Source organism: Acipenser ruthenus, chromosome 5 (genome assembly GCF_902713425.1).
Source record: "Acipenser ruthenus chromosome 5, fAciRut3.2 maternal haplotype, whole genome shotgun sequence".
Lineage (NCBI taxonomy): Eukaryota > Metazoa > Chordata > Actinopteri > Acipenseriformes > Acipenseridae > Acipenser > Acipenser ruthenus.
Window position 1 is genome coordinate 11,735,064 of NC_081193.1, and position 27,323 is coordinate 11,762,386.

The 27,323-nt window shown below is 36.9% G+C and overlaps 1 protein-coding gene across 1 annotated transcript in view; it reads left to right on the forward strand.

Annotated features, from left to right (window-relative positions):
* LOC117403123 (visinin-like protein 1) overlaps positions 1-27,266 on the forward strand; it is a 39,431-nt gene extending 12,165 nt beyond the window's left edge. Inside the window, exons 2-4 of the mRNA XM_034005139.3 lie at positions 3,254-3,420; positions 23,177-23,392; positions 24,987-27,266. Of these exons, the coding sequence (XP_033861030.1) occupies positions 3,259-3,420; positions 23,177-23,392; positions 24,987-25,184 (576 nt within the window). The 5' untranslated portion in view covers positions 3,254-3,258 and the 3' untranslated portion in view covers positions 25,185-27,266. The remainder of the gene's footprint in view (positions 1-3,253; positions 3,421-23,176; positions 23,393-24,986) is intronic.
* Positions 27,267-27,323: the final 57 nt, after the last annotated feature.

Sequence of the window (27,323 nt, forward strand, 5' to 3'; positions counted from 1 at the left end):
GCAAATGTATTAAAACATATTTCTCAATTCTCCAAGGCAGTTCATGATGACATTTTTTGGGTTTAGTCCATGTTGCTGTTAATAAATAATGATGGGATGAAGGGGAATATGACCTATTGATACATCACAAGGAACTAAATATTTTCTTTGAATTTTTGTTTGTTGAAGTGACATATTGAAGTGTAAAACACAAGTATTAAATATTATTACTCGGCACAGTAGAACATGAAGCATGACAAAGCAAAAAGTGAGCTGGTTACTGGAATGATAAGTGAATATCAGATTTGGATGATTTAAGAATGCAATATTCACTCAACAGTGTTACAGAAAATGGTGAGTGTGTATGTTTGTTAGGGTTAGTGCAGACTGTCACTATGGAACCATTTGTATCTAGTTAATGTCTTCAGCCATCGCAGGGTATATGCTGTTTCCGTACCTGTTCATTTCCTGTTATTTACATACTGCCTGAATGCTATTTCTGCTGATGCCTGCATGCCTGTTCTTAGTCATAAGCCATGCAAGGTGTCTTCTGTTAGGGTTTCCCTGTTCTATCTGGGCACTGTTAGGCTTCTGTTCTTTCATGGTGTTTTTTCCACTCAAGAAATGTCCTAAACGTACACACACTCACTCCAGGCTTTGTCTCATAGTTTGTCAGTTTCCATTATTGATGTATCTGCTAGCCTCTGGTCACCTGAACACATCATATGATTTCCGTCAAACTGCATGGTGCCAGCTAAAGCTGTGTGGTGTCCTTAATTCAGTGCCCAGGCAGTGTATTTCTGTACAGTCATTCTTTAACGTTTTACTATAAATCCACTATGATGCATTCATTGCTGTACATTATCACATATGTGAATGTGTAAAGAAAAATGTATATATATTTATATATGTGTATTTCAGAAGCCTAAATAGAAATGTGTTTTCTTCACAAAATACAAATACCCCATCATGTGTTTTAGATCAAAAGTGTACCCGCCTCAGCTTAGATATCGTTTAGTCATTACGAAATCTTTAAACTGGAGGCCAGTCCCTGTACTTCTTTATTGTTTGTTGTCACTTAAACAGCTTCTTTTTGTGCATTCTGTGTTGCATACTAAATAATATTTTGGTTTTGCCATTTGCAGGCGTGAGGTTCTGCATGTGCTGGAAGTAACATCAGGAAAACCTACTGTTCATTTCTTTTTGATAGCCTTTGTTAAAGAAAGCTTACGATGTTTTGTGACCTCTGATCTCACAAAATGACAGCTGACTTGGTTTTTTATGTTGTTAATCTGGTTGGAAGAAAATATGAAGCACTCTTAATGGAAATGGTCTATATTGTATGTAAGTTGACAAGGGAGAGAGGAGAGGTCAGAGGTGAACACTTCATATTTGTTGATTTATTCTTGCCCTCATTGGTGTAATTGAATGGAGTGCTTGCCTGGGGTAGCTAGCTAGAGATTTTCTTTTGTTAAGATTTAAGCTTCATGTGCCCTTCATTTAGATTTAGCTAGCAGAGGCTCTACTTGTCCATTTTTCTTCACCATGAGAACAGTTGAATGCATGCCTAAAAAGATAGGGGGAATCCAGCTAGAGATTTTCTTTTGTTGAGATTTAAGCTTCATATGTATCTAGTAGAGGCTGTAATGGTCAATTCTTCTTCATCAGAAGAGTTGTATGCTTGTCTTGTAAAATAAAACAAGACCTTGACCGTGATGCACCCATTGTGATATAAATCACAGTTATTGTTGCACATTACATTATATTGATTCACTAAGTATAAAAATCCTTGTAACCTACTGTATCGGTGTTTCTTCTTCCTTTAAAGTAAATATTAAAATAAAAATAAATAAATATATGAATATTTCTTTACATATGTAAGTCACAGTGGTCAAATCCAATTGAACTTCAAAAGGTCAGACAGCAAGGTTAGCCACGCCAAATTTCAAGCCTCTATTATGGTGTGGAAACCCCCATCCATCCTTGCTGTGGTCTGCTCTAAAGAAAATATAGGCACTTGTTAGGTTCTATAGGGAGCAAAGCAAAAACAAACCGGTTTGAGCTGGTTCTCTGTGAAGTCTGCTAGATTATCCACTAAATATGCTGCAACATGTGATGCAATAGCTCTATTCTAGTGGCAGCTTTTAGCTCAATCATAATAAAAAAAAGAATAATTTACATTATAGCCATGTTTAGGCATGCTGCATGTAAAGCTCATAGCACAAAAAGTGTGCAGATGTGAACAGAGGGGAACAAACAGAACTAAATGTGGGGCTGGAAGTCGTGTTTTCTAATCCAGGGTTAAAATCAAAGTCATGCAAACGTTCAAATGTGAGAAGAATATTTATGCCTTTCAACTCATTCAAGCAGCTTTATAATACAACCATTCTGTTCTTCAAGAATATCTGACTGCCACAATAAGTGTAGTAGAAAATAAAGGCTCAAGAAATTGTTGTATGGATTGTGAAAGATGTTAATTTTCTGTTATCGACATTTAGCACTGTTTTTTTATTATTATTATTATTATTTATTTCTTAGCAGACGCCCTTATCCAGGGCGACTTACAATCGTAATATGTATGGTGAAAAATATCTCTTGTCTCTGTCAAACTTACATTTTTTAATGTAAAACGTACAGCTGATATCACAAGCCTGCAAGCATTCGGTTGTATTAACTAAACTCTTTATTATAGTTATTCATGTACGGCATTATTCATACAATAATAACATCTTAATACATTTTCTTTGGTATTCTCAAACTGATTAATGAATAATAGCACATGTTTATATTTATTTCAAAGTAAATGTCACATATGTCTGGTACAAAAAAAATTGCATTCATACATTTTTGTATTTTAATAGTGATAATCTGGTACTGCAGTATGATGTTCTCACACAGTACCATTCTGCTAATATATAAGCAGTATTAATACAGAGACCCAATACATAGGTCTATTACATAGAGTCTGGTACTGAATAACAACAGTAACAAGTTATAATTCTGGATCTTGCTAATGCATATAAAATTAGAATAATACTTAATTCAATACAATATGCTTCACTTGAAGACTGGAATTTTTGTAAATATCTGTTTTTTTATTGGGCAAGGATTTTTTAAAAAGTAAAATGACCATGTACCAGTAGTTATTTATAAGATAACTACTGGTACTGTGCATAGAGTTTTTATCATTGACATTTTCTGTAACATTTAGCAAAGGAATTTACACATGAAGCCACAGGTAATTACATAAATGACATTGTGTTCTTTTCTGCAGAAACAATGGGGAAACAGAACAGCAAACTGGCCCCTGAAGTCATGGAGGATCTGGTGAAGAGCACAGAGTTTAATGAACATGAACTGAAACAGTGGTACAAGGGATTTCTGAAAGACTGTCCCACCGGCAGGCTCAACCTGGATGAGTTTCAGCAGTTGTATGTAAAGGTATGATTGGGGTTTAGGCATCTTTGTTATACCAAATCTGTACAGTACACACTGGGGCAAGGCTGAGACCACCAAAATGATTTCACTTGTAAAAGTATGATTGGGGTCCTCCATCATGCTGCGCTAAGGGTTGTGGGATAGAGCGCTCGGGAGAAGATTTTTTGTTGAGAGTCAATGGAGCGGTGTCGGATTGAGCTGATATTATCAATGTTTAAAAACATAATAAAAACTTGTGGTCTGTTTCTGAACGCAGTGCCAGAGATAATGAAATCTGCACTACGAAATGTTGGCAACAAATGCACCAATGTGTTAGAGGAAGATATATAAGTTATAACCTTATACAAAGTTGTCAGGATGTTAACAATGAAAAGAAGAATTTCAGGTACGGTATTTAAACAGTTGTAGCAACACGTGGGGAACGTGTAACGCTATGTTTTTTGGAACTCCGCTACTTACTCTTTAAATACTTGTATTTTTGGCACTAGCCCTTTCATTTAGCTTTTTGTTTCTGATAATAGCTGATATGTCACAGCAATCTAAACAGATCCCTGTCTTTGAACAGTGTGAATGAGTATAGTGCTGCTCAGTGCTTCCCTCAGTAGATTGTTCTGATACAATATGTTTTGTATTAATAAAGCACCAAGCCTTCTACATAAAACCAAAAGTGCATTACATTACATCAGCTTATTCACGAGTCAAAGAGTGAAAAGGAGATCGTGGACTGAATTGTCTCCTCTTTCATGGGGTAGACTAAATTGGATTTAAAGTCTTTAATATTGAGAGGCAAATTCAAATTTGATATACTGTATATACAGTGTATATATATATATATATATATATATATATATATATATATATATATATATATATATATGGCACATATAAATTATTCCAATTTTCTACCAACATACTGGTGCAGTTGCTGTAGTGCAGATTTCATTATCTGGTGCATGTCTCCAAATTTAATTTTAATGTTACTGCTTTTTGAGAGGTCTAACTTAATGATGGAATTTGAGAATATTACAAATTCGCAGGTGAAAGCTTTAGGCATAACGTAACTTGACAATAAAGACAGACAGATTAATGTATAGTTAGATTTTAGTAGTATTGTTAGTTTTTACAACGGAAATGTGTTAAAATCCTAGGTTTGTCAAGGAGCTGTGCTATGTTGCTAGGCAACAGTTGAACATAGATATGTTTGTATTAAAATTATCTCTCTTGAGCAAAAATGTCTGGCATCTCATTCATATAATAGGTGTTGCCAGTTGGATCGGGTAACAATGCGATTGATGGCGCAGTACATACATTTGGTGGAGCACAGGGTTGCTTTGCTGTTGTAAGTGGCTTAGAGAGTGAATGTGTTAATAGAATCAGTATTCATTATCAAGGTCAAGTAAATATATCTGCCTAAAACTGCTGCATTGCCACTGCTTGAACACTTCCCGCAGCATATAACGTTGCTTATCGTCAGCTGCTTTCTTCATATTACTTACAGTGAGAAGATTGTTTCAAATTATACAAGATTTGAAATTCTACTGGTGGGGATCCCAATCTCCAACTGGGATTTTGATTTGGAGAACTGCAAACTACGCAAGGGACAGCTTTCTGACCTGCAAACTGTGTTCAGAATAATGTGGCTCACAATCCCCCCATTAAATAAAGTGTTTAATTGTTAACGGGGAGTTAGAATTGCATGGGATATCCCTGAATATGACAAAAGCTATGGCACTTAAGGATAACATATCGAGCTGTAACAACAGACAAAAAGCTTGCTTTCAAAATACCTTTGCATTACTATAGATCTGTATAGAGTAATAAAATAAAATAAAAAAGATTAGGAAGGAAATCGACGCAAATGTGAAGCTTTCGGCAAAAAACTGTTTTCAGTATTGATAGTGTGTTTGCAGTTTACCATTATTGAATTTCTAGATATTTGTTTTTACCTAAAGCCCACCATGTTTACCTCCTGGCACATGTATATTGTCTGAATAAACATGAAAATCTAGAGGGCTTTTTACTAATGTTTAATTGCTCTCTCCTGCTGCTGTTAGCATTTGAGTACATTAATACTGCAGACTGAACCATGATGTTTGCATCCACTGAAAACCAGCTCATAAAAAAGGTCAATAAATATTCATGACTTGCAGTGTAATTACTGGCAATGAAAAGACAAGACCATCCCATTTATTTTCAAACCATATAGCAGTGAATTCCAAGGAATTTAGAGCCTTTTTACATATAGTTTAATCCCTAGTGGACCAAACTGAGAAATAGACCATTTTGTTCACAAGGATAAGGCCCTTTGTGAGACAAATGCATGTCACATTTAAAAGTTAATGATGTAACACTTACAGTAGTCGGCTACATCACCTACTGCTGTGAATGTTCTAGAACTGTGTTGTCCATCATCTCCCTTGGCCATGTTTTATCATTAGGAAAACTTATCACCAGCAACAGGGATATAGTGGAGATGTAGGCATGTCACACTTATTTGTACATACAGTGGATTTACGTCATGGCGATCTACTTTTTTTATGATACTGATGGCTCTGATTTTGTATTTACAGCTGTAGCAGAGTATATATGTCACTAACATACTGTACATGCTAGTACATCGTAAAATGATTTCAGTGATTTATTGAACACTGGGGCCCTGTGTGTTTATGTTTGTAAACAGATGTAAAATGCCAAGTCCCTTTTTAATGTTTTATATAGGCAATATTTAGACCTGTGGTCATTAATGAAGAGACCTTAGCTACTGCAATTAAACTATACAATGAAATAGCTGCTTACTACATAAACATTGCCCTAAACAGAATAATAATCTGTATATACCATTCGGCTTTTGTCACAAACTTCTTTCAAAGAGGCCTGTCCTTTTCAAATAAATTCACCCAGGCTGCCATTCTGTAACATTTGTGAGGTTACTAGGAATGTATTGTTTTATTTTCTCATGTCAACACAATATAGCCTGTATTTAAAAAACAAACAGTAGAAACCACTTGTTAGGTGACGCCCTGAATTGTATTTCAATTCTCTTAGGCTGAGGGGGTTGAAAGACCTCGATCCTCTTTGTGATTATGCTTCAAACCGTGCAAGCCCCTTTGTAAAGCATTCAATATCACTTGAAGGTTTCATGCTGGTATACAGTACCAAGGATTCCTGAGCTGTAATCACTTGCTGATTAAAGAGAGGTTACCAGAGAACAGGGTCTTGAAAATCAGATTCTACCAGGCAGCCAAACGTAATAGACAAAGTGCATCAGTTTACTTACATCAAATTTTTTAAATATTACTAAACAATTTTTCCTATGTGTTGTATATTGGTACCATACATTGGCTATGTTTACAATGGCCATTTTGTCTAGCTCTGCACATATGATCCATTGTCCATCAAAAAAATGTGAAAGGAATTTCCTCTGATTGGATTTTATGTCATGCCCCCTTCTGAAAACCATTAGTTTATAAATGGAACATGGTAAACAGTGATGCATAGTGTCTCTGTGGTATTGGAGGTGTGTGCTTTAAATGGAAGTCACAGTTCCTCCTGTATTCCAGAGGGATGGATCGTTCTTCTATAGCTGCAACATTCCAGATAAAAGGGATGGCAGTTCCATGGGGCTGCTTTTTAAGGGAAGGACATAGTCCATTCATTTCTGATGAAAGTTGAAGACTACAATATTCACATCTAAACCACATTATATACTTACATAAATATTTGATTATACTTCAGATATATTTATAATGTATTTAATATACAGTATGTATGAGATATATTACACAGTGTATTCTTTACACAAATCCACAATACATACCAAACCTTGAATTAAATATGTGTTATGTGCATTTATTTGTATTTAAATGTATTTATGTTATGTTAAAGATCTTGCCTAGATCAGAAAACGTTTGTATTCCTGTGGAAATTATTCCGTGGTCGATCAGCCGGATACTGAGGTGTAGGGCTACTTATTTTCGGACGGAATTGCGGAATGAGGCATTTTGGGAATGGAATGAGGCATTTTGGGAATGGAATGAGGCATTTTGGGAATGGAATTTTGCATCGTTGTCTTTTTCTCCTTGCATCTGCATTTTTTTTTTCTTCTGCACTACACCCAGCCAAGTTGAGTTCATTCATCATGTGACTTCACTTCCGCTTCTCTGCTGAAACTCAAGATGACGGCTGCACCAACGGAGACAAAAAAATTCAATGTTTCAGCAAAAGATAGAGCTAAAACATTTTCTGATTATCTATATGAGGATTGTGGGATACTTATTCTGCAAGTTTTGCTGTCATTCGATTGATCATGAGTCAATACCGTTAAAGATCATATTGCCAGTCATAACCACATAGAAAACAAGAAAGCAAAAAAAAGTCAGTAACAAATTGACAAAGCTCTGCATTCTTCTATGCTTAAAAACTTAGACCTAAGGTACTGGGCTCAAGGCTGGGCTTTCCCGAAGTTAGTAAGCTAAATTAATTGGGTATTTAATTAGTGTTTTGTTTATTTCTTTCCACTCTATCTGCATTTAATAAAGATATAATTAGCAATGTTAAACCATGACTATTTCTTAATTAAATTATATTGTAACGACCCTGGATCTGCTGTAACTGCGTTCGGGAAGGTTCTGTGACCCAGAGTTAAAGGTTCAATTGCAGCAGGTGCCCAGGGACATCAATGACAACATTGATGTCACAAATCAGGAGACTAGATGTTGCAACAATCAAGGAATCGAGAGCGGGAAGCCGTGCATGATTGGGATTGGTTGCTGGTGCACCGCGTGCGTGGCCTGGATGGGGGGATGGGGGATAAGTAGCCGGCTGCTAAGACGAACGGTTTGGTGTGAGACAAAAGAGAGCTGAAGAATAGAGAGAGAATTGGAGAGAAGAAACAGCCAGAGAGAAAGGGGACTAAAGATAACCAAGAAAGAAACCAGAGACTGCACTTAGTTGGCTGTAGCACACGGCAAAAACAGTGTGCTTTTGACTTTCTTTTCTTGTATTATTTTCACTCACAGTCTGAGTAGCACTACACTGCTCAGCTGTAGTTGTACCACTGGCTTGTGAAGCAGCAAGCTTTTACCTGCCCAGTGTAGTGTCCCGGCTTATTAAAATGCTGCATTCGAGAACTGTAAGTGTAAAGTATTGCATGCAGGAAATAAAAATGTGCATTATAAATATCATATGGGAGATACGGAAATTGAAGAAGGAATCTATGAAAAAGACCTAGGAGTTTATGTTGACTAAGAAATGTCTTCATCTAGACAATGTGGGAAAGCTATAAAAAAAGGCCAACAAGATGCTCAGATATATAGTGAAAAGTGTTGAATTTAAATCAAGGGAAGTAATGTTAAAACATTACAATGCATTAGTAAGACCTCATCTAGAATATTGTGTTCAGTTCTGGTCACTTCATTACAAAAAGGATATTGCTACTCTAGAAAGAGTGCAAAGAAGAGCGACCAGAATTATCCCGGGTTTAAAAGGCATGTCGTATGCAGACAGACTGAAAGAATTGAATCTATTCAGCCTTGAACAAAGAAGACTACGCAGTGATCTGATTCAAGCATTCCAAATTCTAAAAGGTATTGACAATGTCGACCCAGGGGACTTTTTCAACCTGAAAAAACAAACAAGGACCAGGGGTCACAAATGGAGATTAGATAAAGGGGCATTCAGAACAGAAAACAGGAGGCACTTTTTTACACAGAGAATTGTGAGGGTCTGGAACCGACCAACTCCCCAGTAATGTTGTTGAAGCCGACACCCTGGGATCCATCAAGAAGCTGCTTGATGAGATTCTGGGATCAATAAGCTACTAACAACCAAACGAGCAAGATGGGCCGAATGGCCTTCTCTCGTTTGTAAACTTTCTTATGTTCTTATGTTCTTAACCTGAAAAACCTGTGTGAGTCTGCTTTCATTTCCACACAACTATTGTCTGACGATGAAGAAACAAGCTCAAGCCTATTTTTCTAGTTATATGTTGCTTAAAGGAAATTGATGGCTTTACTGTGTAAAGGATGCAGTCACTATACTGTTTGTTTCATAAATGCATTCTGTCTGGAGACAAACCGCTTGTTAAAATATGATTTATTGTTATTGTAGTGCCAGCAATAAGACTGAACTACAGTGTCAGTGGAAGACTATAAATATGATTCTCACAACAGTGCTTGTTTTCTGAACTGTTGTAATATAATTAAATTTTCCTTGTTATTTTAATGTCTATGAGCCAAGTGATGTTTATAAACATTATGACAGGTTTGAAGTGTCTTCAGGTGCATTACTTACTGTTACAGCAACAAGAGCCTGATTGAATATCTTGGCTTTAATACAACAACAAAAGAGAAAGAAAGAAAATGGTGGTAATATTTATTAATTTACTTATTTTAGTTTTCAATATTATATTTATGTTCAAATGCCATGTTTAATTATTAATAAGTTGATAGAAGGTGGGAAAAACAGAATTCGACATTTTTGAAAAAATGGAATTTGCTATTCCTCAGAATGGAAAATCAGTAGCCCTATGCTGAGTCAATGGAGTGCCACAGGGAAGCGCAGTGCTGCAGATCTGAATTGATTTACCACGACCTCTGCTGGTGAAATATGGAAAACAGCAACCTGCATTAAACTACTACTGCAAAAAAATATCTATTTAAATAAGCAAGGAATGCAGTAAATACACAAATTAAGCTGGACTGTAACTAAATTACACATTGAATAAAAAGGAATTTTATTTTTTAGTAGTTTAATTCAACAAGAAACCTGCAGTCACTAGTTGCGATCCAGAAGTGACTGATATGCACTGACAGTTTTGAAATGGAAATAGATTGTACAATGTATGTATTTTGTTTCCACAGCGGCCATGTACAGATCTCTTTTTAACATCTTGTCTGATTCCAAGTGATCCAAACCAATCTAATTTGCAATGTGGAAGTAGTATAAAAAAACTTTATAAAAATAAGACTTACTGTAGATCTATTGTTGTAAAATGCCTTGTACATCTTTCCACTGCTACGATGTTTACTTGGCTGAACAGCAGCCTTGGTATTGAATTGATGAGAAAGGATTGGACTGCATGAGAGCAGCACAAAGAAAGATTAACCATAAGGGTGGAAAAGACACATTTAAGACCAAATGGAATCCAGTGAAAAAGGAGTGCGTTTGTAGCTCTGTTAGAGCTAAACTAGCATGTGTACTTAAAGCTTAAACACAGCAGCGAAACTGTAACCTTTTAGTTTCTTTATAACTGTAGGCTAAAACAACTGTATTAGGGACAGAGTTGCCGCATTACATAAGGAAATCCTGGCAGCTCAGAGAGCTATGTTGGTCAGCATGTACTAAATGTTTGTCTATTTCAGGTTCATTTTCCTGGTGCAGTTCATTTTCAGGTAAACTGAAGCGTGTTTGGTTTCATGCTGCAAAAAAATAACCAGGAAAACTTACTGGAACATTTAGCACCAAATTGTCAAACAAACTGTATTCTAAAGTCCTGAGGCATCTCTATTACCCATCTCTCCATCTGAATTGATTTCCTTCCATTTGCCAATTTGCTAGGTCTATAGGCTATGAATAAATTAATTGTGAACAAACATAGTCCACCATATTGGGTCTAGCTACTCCATTGTTAATAACAGAATATTGGATTTGCACTGGAGCACAATTTAATCAATTTCAAAACTTCCAAAATTTCCATCGTCCTTTTATACAGCATAAATGAAAAAGGGTTTCCATTGGACTTTGGTTGACATTTTCTCTGTCATGTACTTGCTGTGTAAAGCAATATGAGTTTCTTCAGATATGTCCCCCTCCAAAACGGTGTAAAATTATTTGTAAAAGCACATATTTTGCAAAAAGAGTAATATTTGATTATTCTAAGTGACAGACCACTGTTATTTATTGATTTAATAAAATAGTGAGGTTTTTCTTTTTTTATAATGCAATGCTATGAACGTGATTGTTGTTGTTCTACCTGCTTACGTACTGTAGTCCTTTTGAGAGCGTATTGTTATATGCCATGTCAATGGAAAACAATTGCACAGTATTCAGTAATGTATGAACCAGGTCCTTAATGTGCCTGATTGTGTACAGGTCTGTCAAGACACAGTACCTGTATACAAATAAATATGGTTTTAGGAAATGCAGTAGCTGGGATAGGCAACATGATAGGTGATGCAAAATTTGTTTCAATTTTTTTTTCTGTCAAATAAACTGTTTTCAATTAACCTAACAGAATCAGGGTGGCTTAGCTTCTCATGAAAGAAGCAAGGAAATCTGAAAATTACAATACCCTTGCCACCAGTACACACATGAGCAGAATGCCAGTTTTGCTTCAAGGCAGTGTATTTTGAAGCATTATGTTCTTGGATAACCAAGTAAAACTAGCCCAAATATCTGATTTACTGTATAGCATTTTAATGACCGCTGGTGGCTGTTGCTACGCTCTGTAAAAACATGTTTTAGGTTAGTTATTACTGTATTGCTGGATTTAGAGAAACAACAGCAAAACCTCTAGACCTAAAAAAGGAAAATGTATAACAGTCATTACAACTGTGACATTGTTAAATGACTTCCATTGAGGAGGAGGTTGTAGAAAATGTGTGCACAGCAGGAAAGTATTGGTCTCCAGTGCCAGAAAGAATGACAGCTTGACAGCTGATTATGAAGGCTGTTATGCTCCACTTAAAGGAAGGTGATTTGGATAGTGACTGGAGGGCCCTTAGCTGTGCTTTATGCATGTAGACCACTATGATTAGTTTATTGTGTCATCAAATCCTTATTTATGGAGATCATCACAAAAGCCCCTAGTGTTACTGTTAATCCTCAAATTAGCAGCTTTAAATAAAGCTTGTTTTTGATTTTGTAGTCTCATATTTAAATCATTTTTCTATCTGTTTGATCTGTTACCGATAACACGACCTTGCTGTTGGGTTGATATAAGCGCTGTGTGTGGCATCGATTTAAATAATAATATGGTACTGTTATTTTGCATTTTTTTATTTAGGAGACAGTATTAGGGGTTAAAGGATGTTTGTTTCATAACTGTTTACATCTTTCTATCAATAAACAGACTTATTTTAACACAGCAAAAACAACTTATCAATACGACAATTTATCTGCAGCTGTAGGATTCCCTTTGTCATCTGTATACAAGTGTCTCACCTTCATTGTAAACTGCAGTCGTTAGGTGTTGTATACAAGAATCTAAATACTGCAAAACCTTTGGTTTGTTCTTGTGCTGATTGATTGTTTTTTTTTCTGCTGTACTGCTGCATACTACATGTATACAGTATCTTTGTATAGCCATACAAACCTCTTTACATAATATACAGTAGTAATATAGTTATTATTAATTAGTCATATAGCAGACACTTTTATCCAAAGCGACTTACAGAGGCTAGGGGGTGAACTATGCATTGCAACTGCTGCTGCAGAGTCACTTACAATAGGACCTTGGTTTTAGGAGAAACCTCAAAATGGAGCGAGGTAACCAGTGGTGTACCACAGGGATCAGTATTAGGTCCTCTGCTATTCCTAAATCAAGGGAAGTAATGTTAAAACTTTACAATGCATTAGTAAGACCTCATCTAGAATATTGTGTTCAGTTTTGGTCACCTCATTACAAAAAGGATATTGCTTCTATAGAAAGACTGCAGAATTATCCTGGGTTTAAAAGGCATGTTGTATGCAGACAGGCTAAAAGAATTGAATCTATTCAGTCTTGAACAAAGAAGACTACACAGTGATCTGATTCAAGCATTCAAAATTCTGAAAGGTATTGCCAGTGTCAACCCAGGGGACTTTTTCGACCTGAAAAAAGAAACAAGGACCAGGGGTCATAAATGGAGATTAGATAAAGGGGCATTCAGAACAGAAAATAGGAGGCACTTTTTTACACAGAGAATTGTGAGGGTCTGGAACCAACTCCCCAGTAATGTTGTTGAAGCTGACACCCTGGGACCCTTCAAGAAGCTGCTTGATGAGATTCTGGGATCAATAAGCTACTAACAACCAAACGAGCAAGATGGGCTGAATGGCCTCCTCTAGTTTGTAAACTTTCTTATGTTCTTATGTTCGTATGTGTTACAGTGCATCAGGTTAAAAGTTTCCTGAGTCACACAAAAAGCCCAAGTGACTTCTGATTCTGCATAAATGTACTTCTAGGAACAAAACACATTTTCTTGCTTGTTATAAGCATTTTAAACTATTATACTATTTCTAGTTCAGTAACGCCCACTAGTGTGAAAAGCATGCAATGAACAGATAAACAAACACCACAATGCACTTAACTGTGATGAAGTTTACAAATAATTGAGAGAATAGAGAGAGATTCTCACACAGTAGAATGGGATCAGAATGAGTTAGTGACGGAATGACGGAATCTGTAAACATGCAGTGTGTCACACAATTGCCTCCAAGAGAAAGCCAGGCTTAATTCCTGAAATAAAATTCATAATAGCATTTTTAAAGTATTGTCAGAAAACCTGCAGCACTGTATTTACAACTGTATGTGGGACTCAGGTATTCTTTAATGAGTAATAACAGTGCAGTCAAGTGCCAAGCTTTGATCTGTGATGTCCCATTTCCTTTAGTAAGGCTTACAGGGAGCATAAAAAGAATCTGTCTCACCCCATTATATATTTAACTCATGGTACGTGGTCATTAAGAGAAGCGGTTATTGTCTATCTAGCAGCTACTGTCTATGATTTAATCAAAACACTGCAAGGCAGAAGTTAGCGATGTTTCAGCACTGCAGCATCTTGCAAGGGAAATTGTTCCCTTTCAAGTACGAAACGTAACCATTACCGTATGAGTGTTTACATCCTAAAGACCAGAAACCTGAATATTGATATACAAAAGCTGCTCAACGATCCTGTGATGCAGTCATGCCCTGCCCCCAAAGGTACATAAGGACTGCGCTCACAGATCTCAGCACCATTTTTCCTTCAAGACTGACCTGATTGGAGAGCCTTTTACATTGTTGCTTCTGTCTATATATTTAGCATTTATTGTGTTTTTACACAAATTATATGTGGTATTTAAACTAATCGCTGAAATAGTTTTTCTATTTACGCGTATTTGTGTGCACTACAGCCTGTTGCAGGTTACGTCCCTCTGCAGCCTTGTGCCCCGCGTGAAGCCAGCGGCTCCAGTCTCTCCTTCGGCTAGAGCTTATTATTTCTCGTTTTTTGTGTTTTAGCACAATACGAGACGTTTTATATTATTTCTGTAATTGTTATACAGTAGTCTCTGGCTAAGAGAACACCCCTCGGGAAGCAAGCAAAGTGTTCTTATAGCTGAAGTGTTCTCTAAGACGGAGTAAGCCACCAGACACAATATGAATCCATAAATAAATAAATATGTATTGTCGTGATGCATGTGCATCAACATATGAAATTAACTGAATAAGAGAAAAGCAATAGATAATAAACTGTAATAATGGAGTAACAGACAAACTAATGTTAATAAACTAACTGTCAAACTAAGTTAACACAGCACCCCTACACACATAAAAAATATACAAGACATGCACATTTTCTGAATGGTGAAGCAACTCACCAGAACAGGAAACACCAAATTGCTCTGCGACTTGTGTCTGATTCAGGTTTTTTTCAAGAGCTCGAACAATTTCCAACTTTTTGTACCAAGAGAAACAGCTGTGCATATCACTTTGGTTTACATGCCATTTTGTAGCGATGAGGTGCACTTGTGGAAATCAGAATACAAAACGAGTCAATGATATGACAGCGGTTCTGGAAAGATTTAATAATGCCTCAAGAAACTCTCGTGATGACAAATCACTTTTGAAAAGACTGAATAAGCCATTTTAATTTAAGTTTGATGATGATGAGTTGTCATGTTACAAAACAGTACTGTATCTTTTGTGAATGAATCGCTATCTGTGCCAAAAAGGTGTTCTTTTAAGTGAAGTTCCTGTTCCTATAGACGGAGCAATTACAATGAGCAATTACAATCAGTTTCACCACAAGGGTGTTTGAACTCAATAAAACAATAAAACGAACCGGAGATCATTTTCACTTAAACTGGTTTTATTTTCAGAGTTTGGTTGTTTAGCGGTAGCTTAGAATGATGTGTCATTCTAACAAATCCGGAATCAACCAGTACTGAAAAAAAGAGCATATTTAAAGAGACTTGATCACTCACCCTTAACGAGACATGGCTTAACATCCATTTAGATAATAGCTAAAAAATCAATTTCTGTTTCATTAGACCACCCCTGTCCCTTCACACAGATAACCTAAAAGTTAATGTTGGGGACAATTAATATATTTAACTAGTAACCTCAAAGGACCAATGCAGAGAGATACAAATAGCATGCATATAGGAAAATAAGCAGCACTTATTGAAGTGTTTGGTACATGGAATAATTTACTGTGACAATGTAATTTAAAATACTTGACTTTATATTCATAGAATGCCCTTGTCTATTTAGCAAATCATTGAGAATACAATTGCCTGGCCAGGCATCTGCCACGCAATTAAGTGCAGCAGGCAGCACACTTCTTGTGCTGCAGTGTGTAGCAAATCAATCAATCTCAATCCATCTTTATTTTATATAACGCCTTTCATCACAAATGTACTCTCTTGGTAGAAACAGCCGGCCCATCTACGCCTAGACTTAGCGGTGGGCAATGTCACCATTAATGAGGTTGTCACCATGGACGCGTCAGGCCGGGGCTGGAGCATTGTGGGGAATGGCTGGGGTGTGCAAGGTGTGTGGAACTGCAGACATACCTGGCCTTGCAGATTTTTTGCAGGAGGTTCGAGAGAGACATGTGCTTGTCTGTATGGACAACACAAAAGTGGTGGCTTACATCAACCACCAGGGCAGCCTCAGGTCGTCTCCATCATGTGGTTTGCAAGCTTTTGCTCTGGTTACACGAGTACATCTGCCCGGGGTGACAAACTGGGTGGTGAACCTCCTCTCAAGAAGAGTACCCAGTAGTTCAGGTGGTGAGCTGCATTTGGGAAAGGTTCGGGAGATCAGACAGATCTCTTTGCCTCCCAGGAATCAACCCTGTCCCCTTTGGTTCTCCATAATAGGAGGCGAGAAACTGCTGGGAGTAGATGCCTTGGCACACCAGTGGCCGAGATAACTGTTATATGCCTTCCCACCACTTGACGTGCTCCCGTTGTGTCTGGAGAAAATCAGGCAGGACCGGGCCCAGGTGCTCCTAGTAGTCCCTTATAGCTTCCATTTGAGCCCCTGCATTCAGCCGAGCTAAAGTTTGTATCGCTCAAACTGGCTTTCTTGCTCGCTATCACCTCCACTGCTGGTAAGTGAGATGCAGACATTCTAAATAGCGAAAGCCTCATTCATTTTTACAGAGGCCAGGACAAAGGTCATGCTCCGTACCAATCCTGCCTTTTTGCCGAAGACTCTCTCGGCATTTCATGTCAACCAGTCTGTGGAATTGGAGACCTTCCGTTCACCTTCTTTCTAGTCTGACAGAGAGAGTCAGTTCTATACGCTCTGCCCAGTTCGAGCCCTGGCGTACTATTTTGACAGGACGAAAAGTTGGAGGCAGTCTTCACCCATAATCTAGTCTCTCTGTGTCCATTACTTCCTGATTCTGACATCACTGCTCAAACCATCCTTGTGACACACAGGCATAGATGGCTTTGGTACACTCACCCATTCGGTAATGGTTACATTTCGTACTTGAAAGGGAATGTTAGGCTATTATCATAATCCTGGTTACCTGAAATAGAAATGTAACCATTAATCTTCAAGGTCACTGTGTACATGATTGCAGCAAGCTTGAAGGAAAAAACGACGCTGAGCTCTGTGAGCACAGTCCTTATGTACCCTTGGGAGCGGGGCAGTCTCATTGAGCAGCTTTGGTATATCAATATTCAGGTTTCGGGTCTTTAGGAGGTAAATACCCATATGGTTATGGATACATTTTTATTTCAGGGAACTAGGGTTATGATAATGTAGCGACCTGGGCATCGTTCTGTGTCTGCTGGACTTGTATGTTGTTCTGTTGTTTGTCTCGTCTATCTTGTCCTGTGTATGTTTTGCATGTATTGGTAGGGTGCCACCACGCCACTTAGACTGGGGAGAGGAGGGAGGGATGGATCCGGTTGGTCAGTCCGGGTGGAGTGGATGTGGGTGGGTTTAAGTACCACCTGCGCAGGAGAGGGGGGTAGAGAGTGGAAGGTTCGACTGCTGAGCGCATGAATGAACCAAGCCATCAGAATTCCAGTGAGAGACAATCAGTGAGACTGGGCCTGCGAGAGAGTGTGCGGCTGAAGCCTGGGAGTGATGTAGAGCGAGAGCCTGAGGGAGAGCGAGAGCCAGAAGAAGTGAAGGCGAGGGTCAGTGGGTGAAGGAAGGAGTTAGGGTCTTTGTTTGTGTTTTTTTTTTTTTTTTGTGGCGTGGTCTTGGCCCAAACAGGGACCATGTTATTTTGTTTAATAAATTGCTTATTAATTGCACCTGGCAACACTCTCTGTCTTCTGCTTTATCATCAAGGGCACAGGTCATTACAATTATTATTATTATTATTATTATTATTATTATTATTATTATTACACTATGTAACACAATTTTTGTTCCTGGGTAGTAAGTGTTATTTCCTAATTGCTTATGCCTCAAAAGTATAGAAAATGGCTATTATTCCCCACAAACTTTGCTTTTGTGACCAGGACAGTGATATTTTGAAATGTACCTATTTCCAATGAGAAAACGGGCGAATTTGTGTCTTTTCGTTCACATAAAGTCAGAAAAAAACAACATATGAATCCAAATTAACATGTATTTATACTAAAGTAATACAAAAATGACTACAAAAGATTTAGAAGTGAGTAGTTTTTCGAGATTTACGATTATACTGTAAATCACTTTCACGAATCAGCCCCCAAATGTAGTCTCCCATCATGTTCTCGTTATACTGTCCTTGGTAGCGGCGTTCAAAGTCCAGTATATCCTGGTGGAAGCGCTCGCCTTGCTCCTCCGAGTACGCTCCCATGTTCTCCTTGAATTTATCAAGATGAGCATCAAGGATATGGACTTTGAGGGACATCCTACAGCCCATTGTGCCGTAGTTCTTCACCAGAGTCTCAACCAGCTCCACATAGTTTTTGGCCTTGTGATTGCCCAGGAAGCCCCGAACCACTGCGACAAAGCTGTTCCAAGCCGCGTTCTCCTTACTGGTGAGCTTCTTGGGGAATTCATTGCACTCCAGGATCTTCTTTATCTGTGGTCCGACGAAGACACCGGCTTTGACCTTTGCCTCAGACAGCTTAGGGAAGAAGTCTTGAAGGTACTTGAAGGCTGCCGACTCCTTATCTAGAGCTCTGACAAATTGTTTCATAAGGCCCAATTTGATGTGCAGTGTTGGCATCAGCACCTTCCGGGGGTCCACCAGTGGCTCCCACTTGACGTTGTTCCTCCCCACAGAGAACTTGGTAAAACCGCCTTGGAGACCCATCAGGAATGCCACCATTGCAGCCTCTTGATGCCATCTCAGAAAAATGCAAATATGTATCCACTTAGGCAGCTGGAACTAAACTGAACTGGTGGGCTTAAGGCCCCTGTATTTATACTACTATTTATATTACTGGAAAGTTCTAGAAGTTACTCTAAGTTTACTCAGCACTGAATCTATCTGGAATGTTCTGGAAAATAGGTAAATTTCAAAATATCACTGTCCTGGTCACAAAAGCAAAGTTTGTGGGGAATAATAGCCATTTTCTATACTTTTGAGGCATAAGCAATTAGGAAATAACACTTACTACCCAGGAACCAAAAAAAAAAAAAAAAAAAATTGTTACACGGTGTTATTATTATTACTACTACTACTATTAATATTTATTTCTTAGTAGACACCCTTATCCAGGGCGACTTACAATTGTTACAAAATATCACAGTACAAAGTATCACATTACAAAATATCACATTATAAAGTATCACATTTCAGAATATCACATTACAAATAAGAGCAGTTGCAAAGTACTAGAGAATACAGTAAATATTTACATGTAAGAGCAGTTAACTTATAGTAAAAATATTTGCTTATACGGGTAAAGTCCAGTATGAGCACATAGTAAGTATGATAAATGGATGAGAATTATTTCAAAAAAAGAGCAATTACAAAAAACGTGAATTTGGATATCTAGAAGAGTAAAGTCAAATACAAGATACAGGAAATAGTTATAATTAAGAGCAGTAGTAGAATATGGCAAGATATGGAGCAGTTCAGTGCAAGTACAAGCTGATGCAAGTACTGGTACAATTTGGTGCCATACAGTCCAGTATGGTTAAGAGTTAAGAACATAAGAACATAAGAAAGTTTACAAACGAGAGGAGGCCATTCAGCCCATCTTGCTCGTTTGGTTGTTAGTAGCTTATTGATCCCAGAATCTCATCAAGCAGCTTCTTGAAGGATCCCAGGGTGTCAGCTTCAACAACATTACTGGGGAGTTGGTTCCAGACCCTCACAATTCTCTGTGTAAAAAAGTGCCTCCTACTTTCTGTTCTGAATGCCCCTTTATCTAATCTCCATTTGTGACCCCTGGGCCTTGTTTCTTTTTTCAGGTCAAAAAAGTCCCCTGCGTCAACATTGTCTATACCTTTTAGGATTTTGAATGCTTGAATCAGATCACTGCGTAGTCTTCTTTGTTCAAGACTGAATAGATTAACTTCTTTTAGCCTGTCTGCATACGACATGCCTTTTAAACCCAGGATAATTCTGGTTGCTCTTCTTTGCACTCTTTCTAGAGCAGCAATATCCTTTTTGTGACCAGAACTGAACACAATATAATAGATGAGGTCTTACTAATGCATTGTAAAGTTTTAACATTACTTCCCTTGATTTAAATTCAACACTTCTCACAATATATCCAAGCATCTTGTTGGCCTTTTTTATAGCTTCCCCACATTGTCTAGATGAAGACATTTCTGAGTCAACATAAACTCCTTCAATTTCAGTATCTCCCATATGGTTTACAGATGCTGTCTGAACAGGTGCTTGAGGAGGCGCCGGAAGGTGGTCAGGGACTGAGCAGTCCTGATATCCGTGGGTAGGTTGTTCCATCACTGAGGGGCGAGGGTGGAGAGGGAGCGGGCTCTGGAAGTGGGGGAACAGAGGGGGGATACAGCTAATCTTCCGGTGGTGGAGGAGCGGAGGGGCCGTAAAAAAACCACTATGGTGTTTTTTTTCCCCAGATTTAATGTAAATTGCGTATTTTTTCCTAGATTTACCCCAAAAAAGTCCAGATTTTGCTAAATACATAAATGTTAACAAACACATTCTTAAAAGTCGGAGTCGGGGGACACCTAACAAAACCATAGTTCCCAAATTGTAACAGGGCAGAGGCTGGGCACCAGCCGATGACCATGTGCACCGCCAGCAAGCATCTTAACCACAGTGCAAAAGAGCCTGGCTCGTCTGCATTCATGGTTTAAGAGCTTTTAACCTCATCTCATCTCACCAACGGGACAGGACATAATCCATAACGGCAGTCTATCACACAACATTGCCTGTAACACTCTTCCCCCCTTTAACCTTTGAAATCGGCTGCAGCTAATCTATGTCTAATGTCTAATGATGTCACAAATGCTGAGTAGACTAAGAGACAGACAAAATAAGTGAGGTAAAATACAACATCAGTGCATGGAAGCACTTGGATGTAGTATTTTGGGATGTTGGATGGGATGTGTTTTTCCCTAATTTGGATATAACACTGAATTATGTAAAGGAGATTTATTATTGTAAATCCTCTGCAGCCTATTTCTGTTTTTGGTTTAGATGGGATTTATCACAGTTACTAGATTGTTAATGAATGGGACATTATAAATGCTGTTCATGTTACAATTATTCCACAGTACCCAAAGTTGGAACTGGGGAGTTGAATTTTTTTTAGTAGTTCATCTCAAGCTCTGCAAAATAGCCTTGTTTGAGAACTTCCCAGCCTTGATATCAAATATATGAATGCTAAATAAACAAAATAATCTTAACAAGCTTGAAACAGTTATTTAATTAGACAGTGTCTAAGTTGCTTTAAACCCGAACAGAACCTGAAGCCCTATGAAAAAAAAAGCTTGGAATGTTGAGTTTCTACATTTTGGTGCTTTGTGAAATGAAATTTGAAATTGTCAAGAGTAAATATCAATATGCAATGATCCCATTCATAATACAAAGCTACAGGGGAGACTTTTGTGTAATTTATTGTAATACAAATATATGTTTTGGCTGTTTTGATGGCAATGACATTTCAAATCTTTTTTTTTTTTTCAAAATACCTACACTCTGTGAATGTCATCCATGCATTAAAGTACCAGTACCTAGAACTCTTAACTGGGTATTTAGAACATGTATCTGTAATTATTCTACTGAATGAAACTAGATGCACTGTAAAGGTTGCGTTATTTGAAAGTATGTTTTTAAAAGGTTATTTCATGCATTACAATACTATGAGTGCCGAAAGAAAGATAATGCTGAGTGATTGATTTTCCCATTTTTGTATGTATTTATGTTTCTGACAATCTGTTTGGTATTTTCCCATTACGAATAATTAAAATAATTGGATTTCATATGTAAACCCATTCGCACTATTAACAAAACACACACACACACACACACACACACACACACACACATTACAGGTAAAGAACAATTTACAGACATGGAAACTATTAAATAATGTGCTGTCCTGGAGATGTGCAAACTTTAAAATATACTCACAACAAGTTTAGAAAAAATGAATTATAGAAATAATAATGAATATGCATGATTGAAATACTGTTCTAGTAATAACTTGCAAGTTTTAGTACTGATCATTCGGTAGATTAAATATTTTAAATTATTTTTAGTATGAATGTGGGTTACTCTGATCAATGTATCTTCCATTCAGCCTTTGATCTTAACACTTGCCTTTCTGAATCACTGGTGAAGCTGAATATGATTCAGCTTGAAAATGTCTCCTCAAAAAATCCCCTGCAGCTTAATAGTGTAGGGCTGTATTGAAGAAAAAATAACTTTATTGTAAAATAAATCAATTAATTAAAATATGAAAGAAAATGTTCATTTAGCGTATTAATATCTACATTAATTAATGACAACAGTAGTGGCAACAGATTGTAGGGCAGCAGTGTGGAGTAGTGGTTAGGGCTCTGGACTCTTGACCAGAGGGTTGTGGGTTTAATCCCAAGTGGGGGACATTGCTGGTGTACCCTTGAGTAAGGTACTTTACCTAGATTGCTCCAGTAAAAACCCAACTGTATAAATGGGTAATTGTATGTAAAAAATAATGTGTGATATCTTGTAACAATTGTAAGTCGCCCTGGATAAGGACGTCTGCTAAGAAATAAATAATAATGTTGTCTTTTGTTTCAGCTTGCTTCATCTATATGTTGTCCAATCATTTGTTAGAAAACTAATTCCACTCTGCATCCTAATTCAATTTAGATTTGCAGGCAAATGTTGAGGGTGAAATAATAATATAAATTAAAATATAAAAACCATGAAAATATGAGCCTCAATAGATACATGGTGTTTGATACAATGCTGAGAAGTACAGTAGTTCTCTGCTCTGATTTTCCACTGGTGGCAAATTGCTACACGGTGCGATTGGCCTGCGAGGATTGCAAGGAAAAGGGCAACATTTGAAATATTTAAAAAATATCTGTAAAGAGTAATACATTATTTGACAAACTTGCTCTTGGTCCACATAAAGATATGTCGTCTTCTACTCTCATTCTGTTTTTTTTTTGTTTGTTTTTTTCTTGCAGTTTTTCCCATATGGTGACGCCTCTAAGTTTGCCCAACATGCCTTCAGAACCTTTGATAAGAATGCAGATGGGACCATTGACTTCAGAGAGTTTATCTGTGCACTGTCTATCACATCACGGGGGAGCTTTGAACAGAAGCTGAACTGGGCTTTTAACATGTACGATTTGGACGGGGATGGAAAAATTACAAGAGTGGAAATGCTAGAGATTATTGAGGTAAGTTGAGACAAATTAAATATTAAATAACAAAATTGTATTAGATACCTTGGCGCTTGAGAGACTGAAAAAGAGTAGGTTCAATTTTAGAAACTGGAGTTTCATACAAATATAGATTGTACAGATGTTACAAGCTACAGCATTGAGGAGATCAATCTCTCTGATGCCATGGAATAAAGCCATGGGGGCTGGTTGAAAGAGTTGTGGAAATGTTTTTACTGTTGACAGGATTTCCCAGTGGAAAAAATGTTTAAGAGTGTCCTAATTGTGTCTAAAAGACTTTGATTAAAATTGGATTGAAAAGTTAAAGGGATTATAGTTATAGCACATTTTGTAATTTACAAATAGAAGTTGAAGAGTCAGACAGTATTTCTGTATTTCATTCAAACAAATGAGAAAACATGGAAATAGAAAACTGAGAATACTGTCAAAGCCTCTTGTTATTGGGCTGCATACAGAATTAAATGTGTTTTTGGAGAAAGCAAGGATAGTGATGCATGGTGAGAAAGCAGGATAGTGAAAACAAGGAGTCAAAAGTGGTCAGAATTTGAATAGCATGCTAAACTTGTATGGGAATTGTATGCCATCATTGTTTATGTACATTGTGTATAATGCATCCCTGATGTTACCATGCATGACTGAGCTGTCTTGGGCTGCATCCCTTGTAACATTTATGCGTTCCTCATGTATACTAACCTTTCACACTGCTGTAAAGGATACTTTCACTCAAATATTCTGCACACTTTATATATTCTGCACTTTATATACGTCTGCTAATAAATAAATAATAATAATAATTCTGAAAAGTACAGTACGATAAAAGCTGTAGAGCTGAACAGCTGTTGCCATGGTGATTTTCTTCATTCCAGATTTATGTGCGGGTTACCCAGACCTATTGCTCTTAGTTCTAAGGCACCTACAGTACTCTTTCTGCTGTTTGATTGTTTTAATTGTGTAGGTTGGTTTTAGCATAGTTACATTGTTATCCTGTGCTTTTGTCAAATTGTGGTAATTTTATAAACCGTTTATTAAAGAAATTAACAATACAGAAATGTGGCTCTATTAAAGTCCATTGTTGAGCTGTATTCTGTCTCTATAAGCCTCATCATTTTAAAGAAAAAAATGATATCCATTATTTTGGGTTATATAAGCACTGCATCCATCCATCTTGGTGTTTGATGCTTTTTAGATGAATTTAATGAAGTTACTTAACCTTGAGCAATTGCTTGATTACTGTTGCTTTTCTTTAACCCTGCAAGCCTGAGAATATTGCTCTACCACTGTTGTTTGTACTGATTTTGTGTAGCGTTTTAGAGTAAATAATCTGTAATTATCTTCTGTTTGTTTTAAATTAACTGAGGAAAATGCTGCCTTATTAAAGTTATTTTTAGGAATACATGTGGAGTATTCAGTTGTGTATAAAATATGTTAATTTATTAGTACAGAATAAAACATGTATCCATCCATCCATACCAGCAGTCTGTGGCGAAGCATGACAACCAATTTTAAAACAATCACTTTTTGGAATTCCTATGTAAAGTATTGATTTCCCTGATATCTGATAACTTGGATAATATATCTTTTCTTTCAAAAGGCCATTTACAAAATGGTGGGCACTGTCATCATGATGAAAATGAATGAGGATGGCCTGACGCCTGAGCAGCGGGTAGACAGGATTTTCAGTAAGATGGATAAGAACAACGACGATCAGATCACGCTGGATGAGTTCAAAGAAGCTGCAAAGAGTGATCCATCCATTGTATTACTGCTTCAGTGTGACATTCAGAAATGAGCCAACGTCAATGCATTATGGACTGCACAACAAGTTAAATGTTCCATTCAGTTTGCAGCTATTTCCTCAAAAAAAATTGCTTGGACTACCTTTAAATGGACTCGCTTCTTGTGTTTGAAACATGTGTGCATGAGAATGTCATTAAAGAATTGTAATATATATATATATATATATATATATATATATATATATATATATATATATATATATATATATATATATATATATATATTAACAAATACTGCCAAATGTGAAGTACGCAAAGTTATTTCTATCTTTTCCCTCTGAAGCTTGTGCATCAGTAATGTGCTGCGTTGAATTATGCTACTATTTATTGTTCTTGTTTACTGATGCTAGCTATGAGTTTCATATACTGAGTAATGTTAATGAAACTTAATTCCCGTGGTAATGTCTAGTAAACCATTTATCCATTCTTCTATAAATTAAAATTGGGCGGAAAAAGAGATGGATTACTGAATTCATCAGCCTCCTCCTCTCGATTGTGCTTGTACTATTCGTGAATATAAATGTAGTTTATTTGCATGCCTTTAGGTTTTGCCCTAATACTTTCCTCATTTGCATCCTTTAAAATCAAAACAAGACTAAGCCTCATCAAAGAAACGTAGTGCTGAGCCAATAGGAACTCAACTTTCATTGCAGTAGGTCCTTCAGTAAATACTGTATTGTTGTTTAGGATGCATATTTGTGATTTGTTTAACCATTATTTAATACTTGTGGGAGCATGTTTCCTTATTAAAATATTGATATTGCTAAATGTATTGTTGTCTCCATTTAAATCTACTTACTTGCAAGAGAAAAATAACAGCATAATCCCAATACCAGCAGTCTAGGGCAAAGAATGACAACCAATTTTAAAACAATCACCTTTTTAAAGACCCAGCATATGTATGGGCATCAGACTGTGATGACAAATAACACATATTAATTCCTATAGAACATTAAGCACCAATATATTATATATTTTATAAATAACACATTGGGGAACAATGCATTTGAACAATATTTATTATAGAAAAAACAATATAAATGGAAAAAAACCACCTGCACATTTGCCTAAAGAATGATCCTATACAGGTTGTTTGTATCAAAATGTAAATGGTGTCATGCTGTATTCCATCTTAACTACTGCTGTACAGAAAAAGAGGGGAACCTGGTTGTGCCAAAGGGTGACTGTGAAGAGTAGAAATGGTTCTCTCTTTTCCTTAGTCGGTCTTGCATCAGTTTCAAATGTGTAAAAAGAAACAAAAACAAATTGTACAAAAAGATTAGCTTGTGAACAATCCTTACTTTCATTGAATTTGTTTGCTAGAAAACAAGTTCCAATCTTAATTTGTTTGTTATTGAAGTGGTGCTTCTTACCATGGCGTGCCACAATCTGATTTCATTTTTATCATTCATTTTTTTATCCCCCCCCCCCCCCCCCCCACACACATTGTATATAATCCCTTGTCTTCAAAGATGCAGTATTCCACATGCAAAGCCCAGAGGCTGCGCATCATAATGAAGTATTCGAGCAATACAATCTTGAAACAAATACATTGGGCATCGAGGGAGGGCTCTTATATTTTATGTATAACTTTAAACACAATAATATGGTTCTAAAAAGCTTATATATATATATATATATATATATATATATATATATATATATATATACACACACACTTTTTTATGGGTATACTATCTTTGAAGAGTAAATGACTTAAAGGATTGATATTCAACCTCCACCTGAATTAGAATGTGTTGTTAATGTGATTTGTAACAGCTCGGTAAATTATAGGATACTGCATCAATAAGACTAAACCATAAGCTTCCTAAGTGAGGCCCAGCCAGTTTATACAATCAACACTTCACACAAATATCTTTTCCCAGCAAATGTTTGTATTGAACATGACAATGAATTGTTATCAAATGCCAAATTCAAACAGAGCAAATATTCAAAATTGTAAAGGATATTTTTTTCCCCATGTAGTAGCATGTGTTGTACCCCTTAATGACATTGGCTGCACTAATCCAATCCCTGTGTTGTGGTTTAAAATAATAAAACATCTATGGGCTGTTTTCTGAAAGTATGTGGCCTTTATTGAACTTTTTAAAGTATGAAAGTGTGTCTCTGTA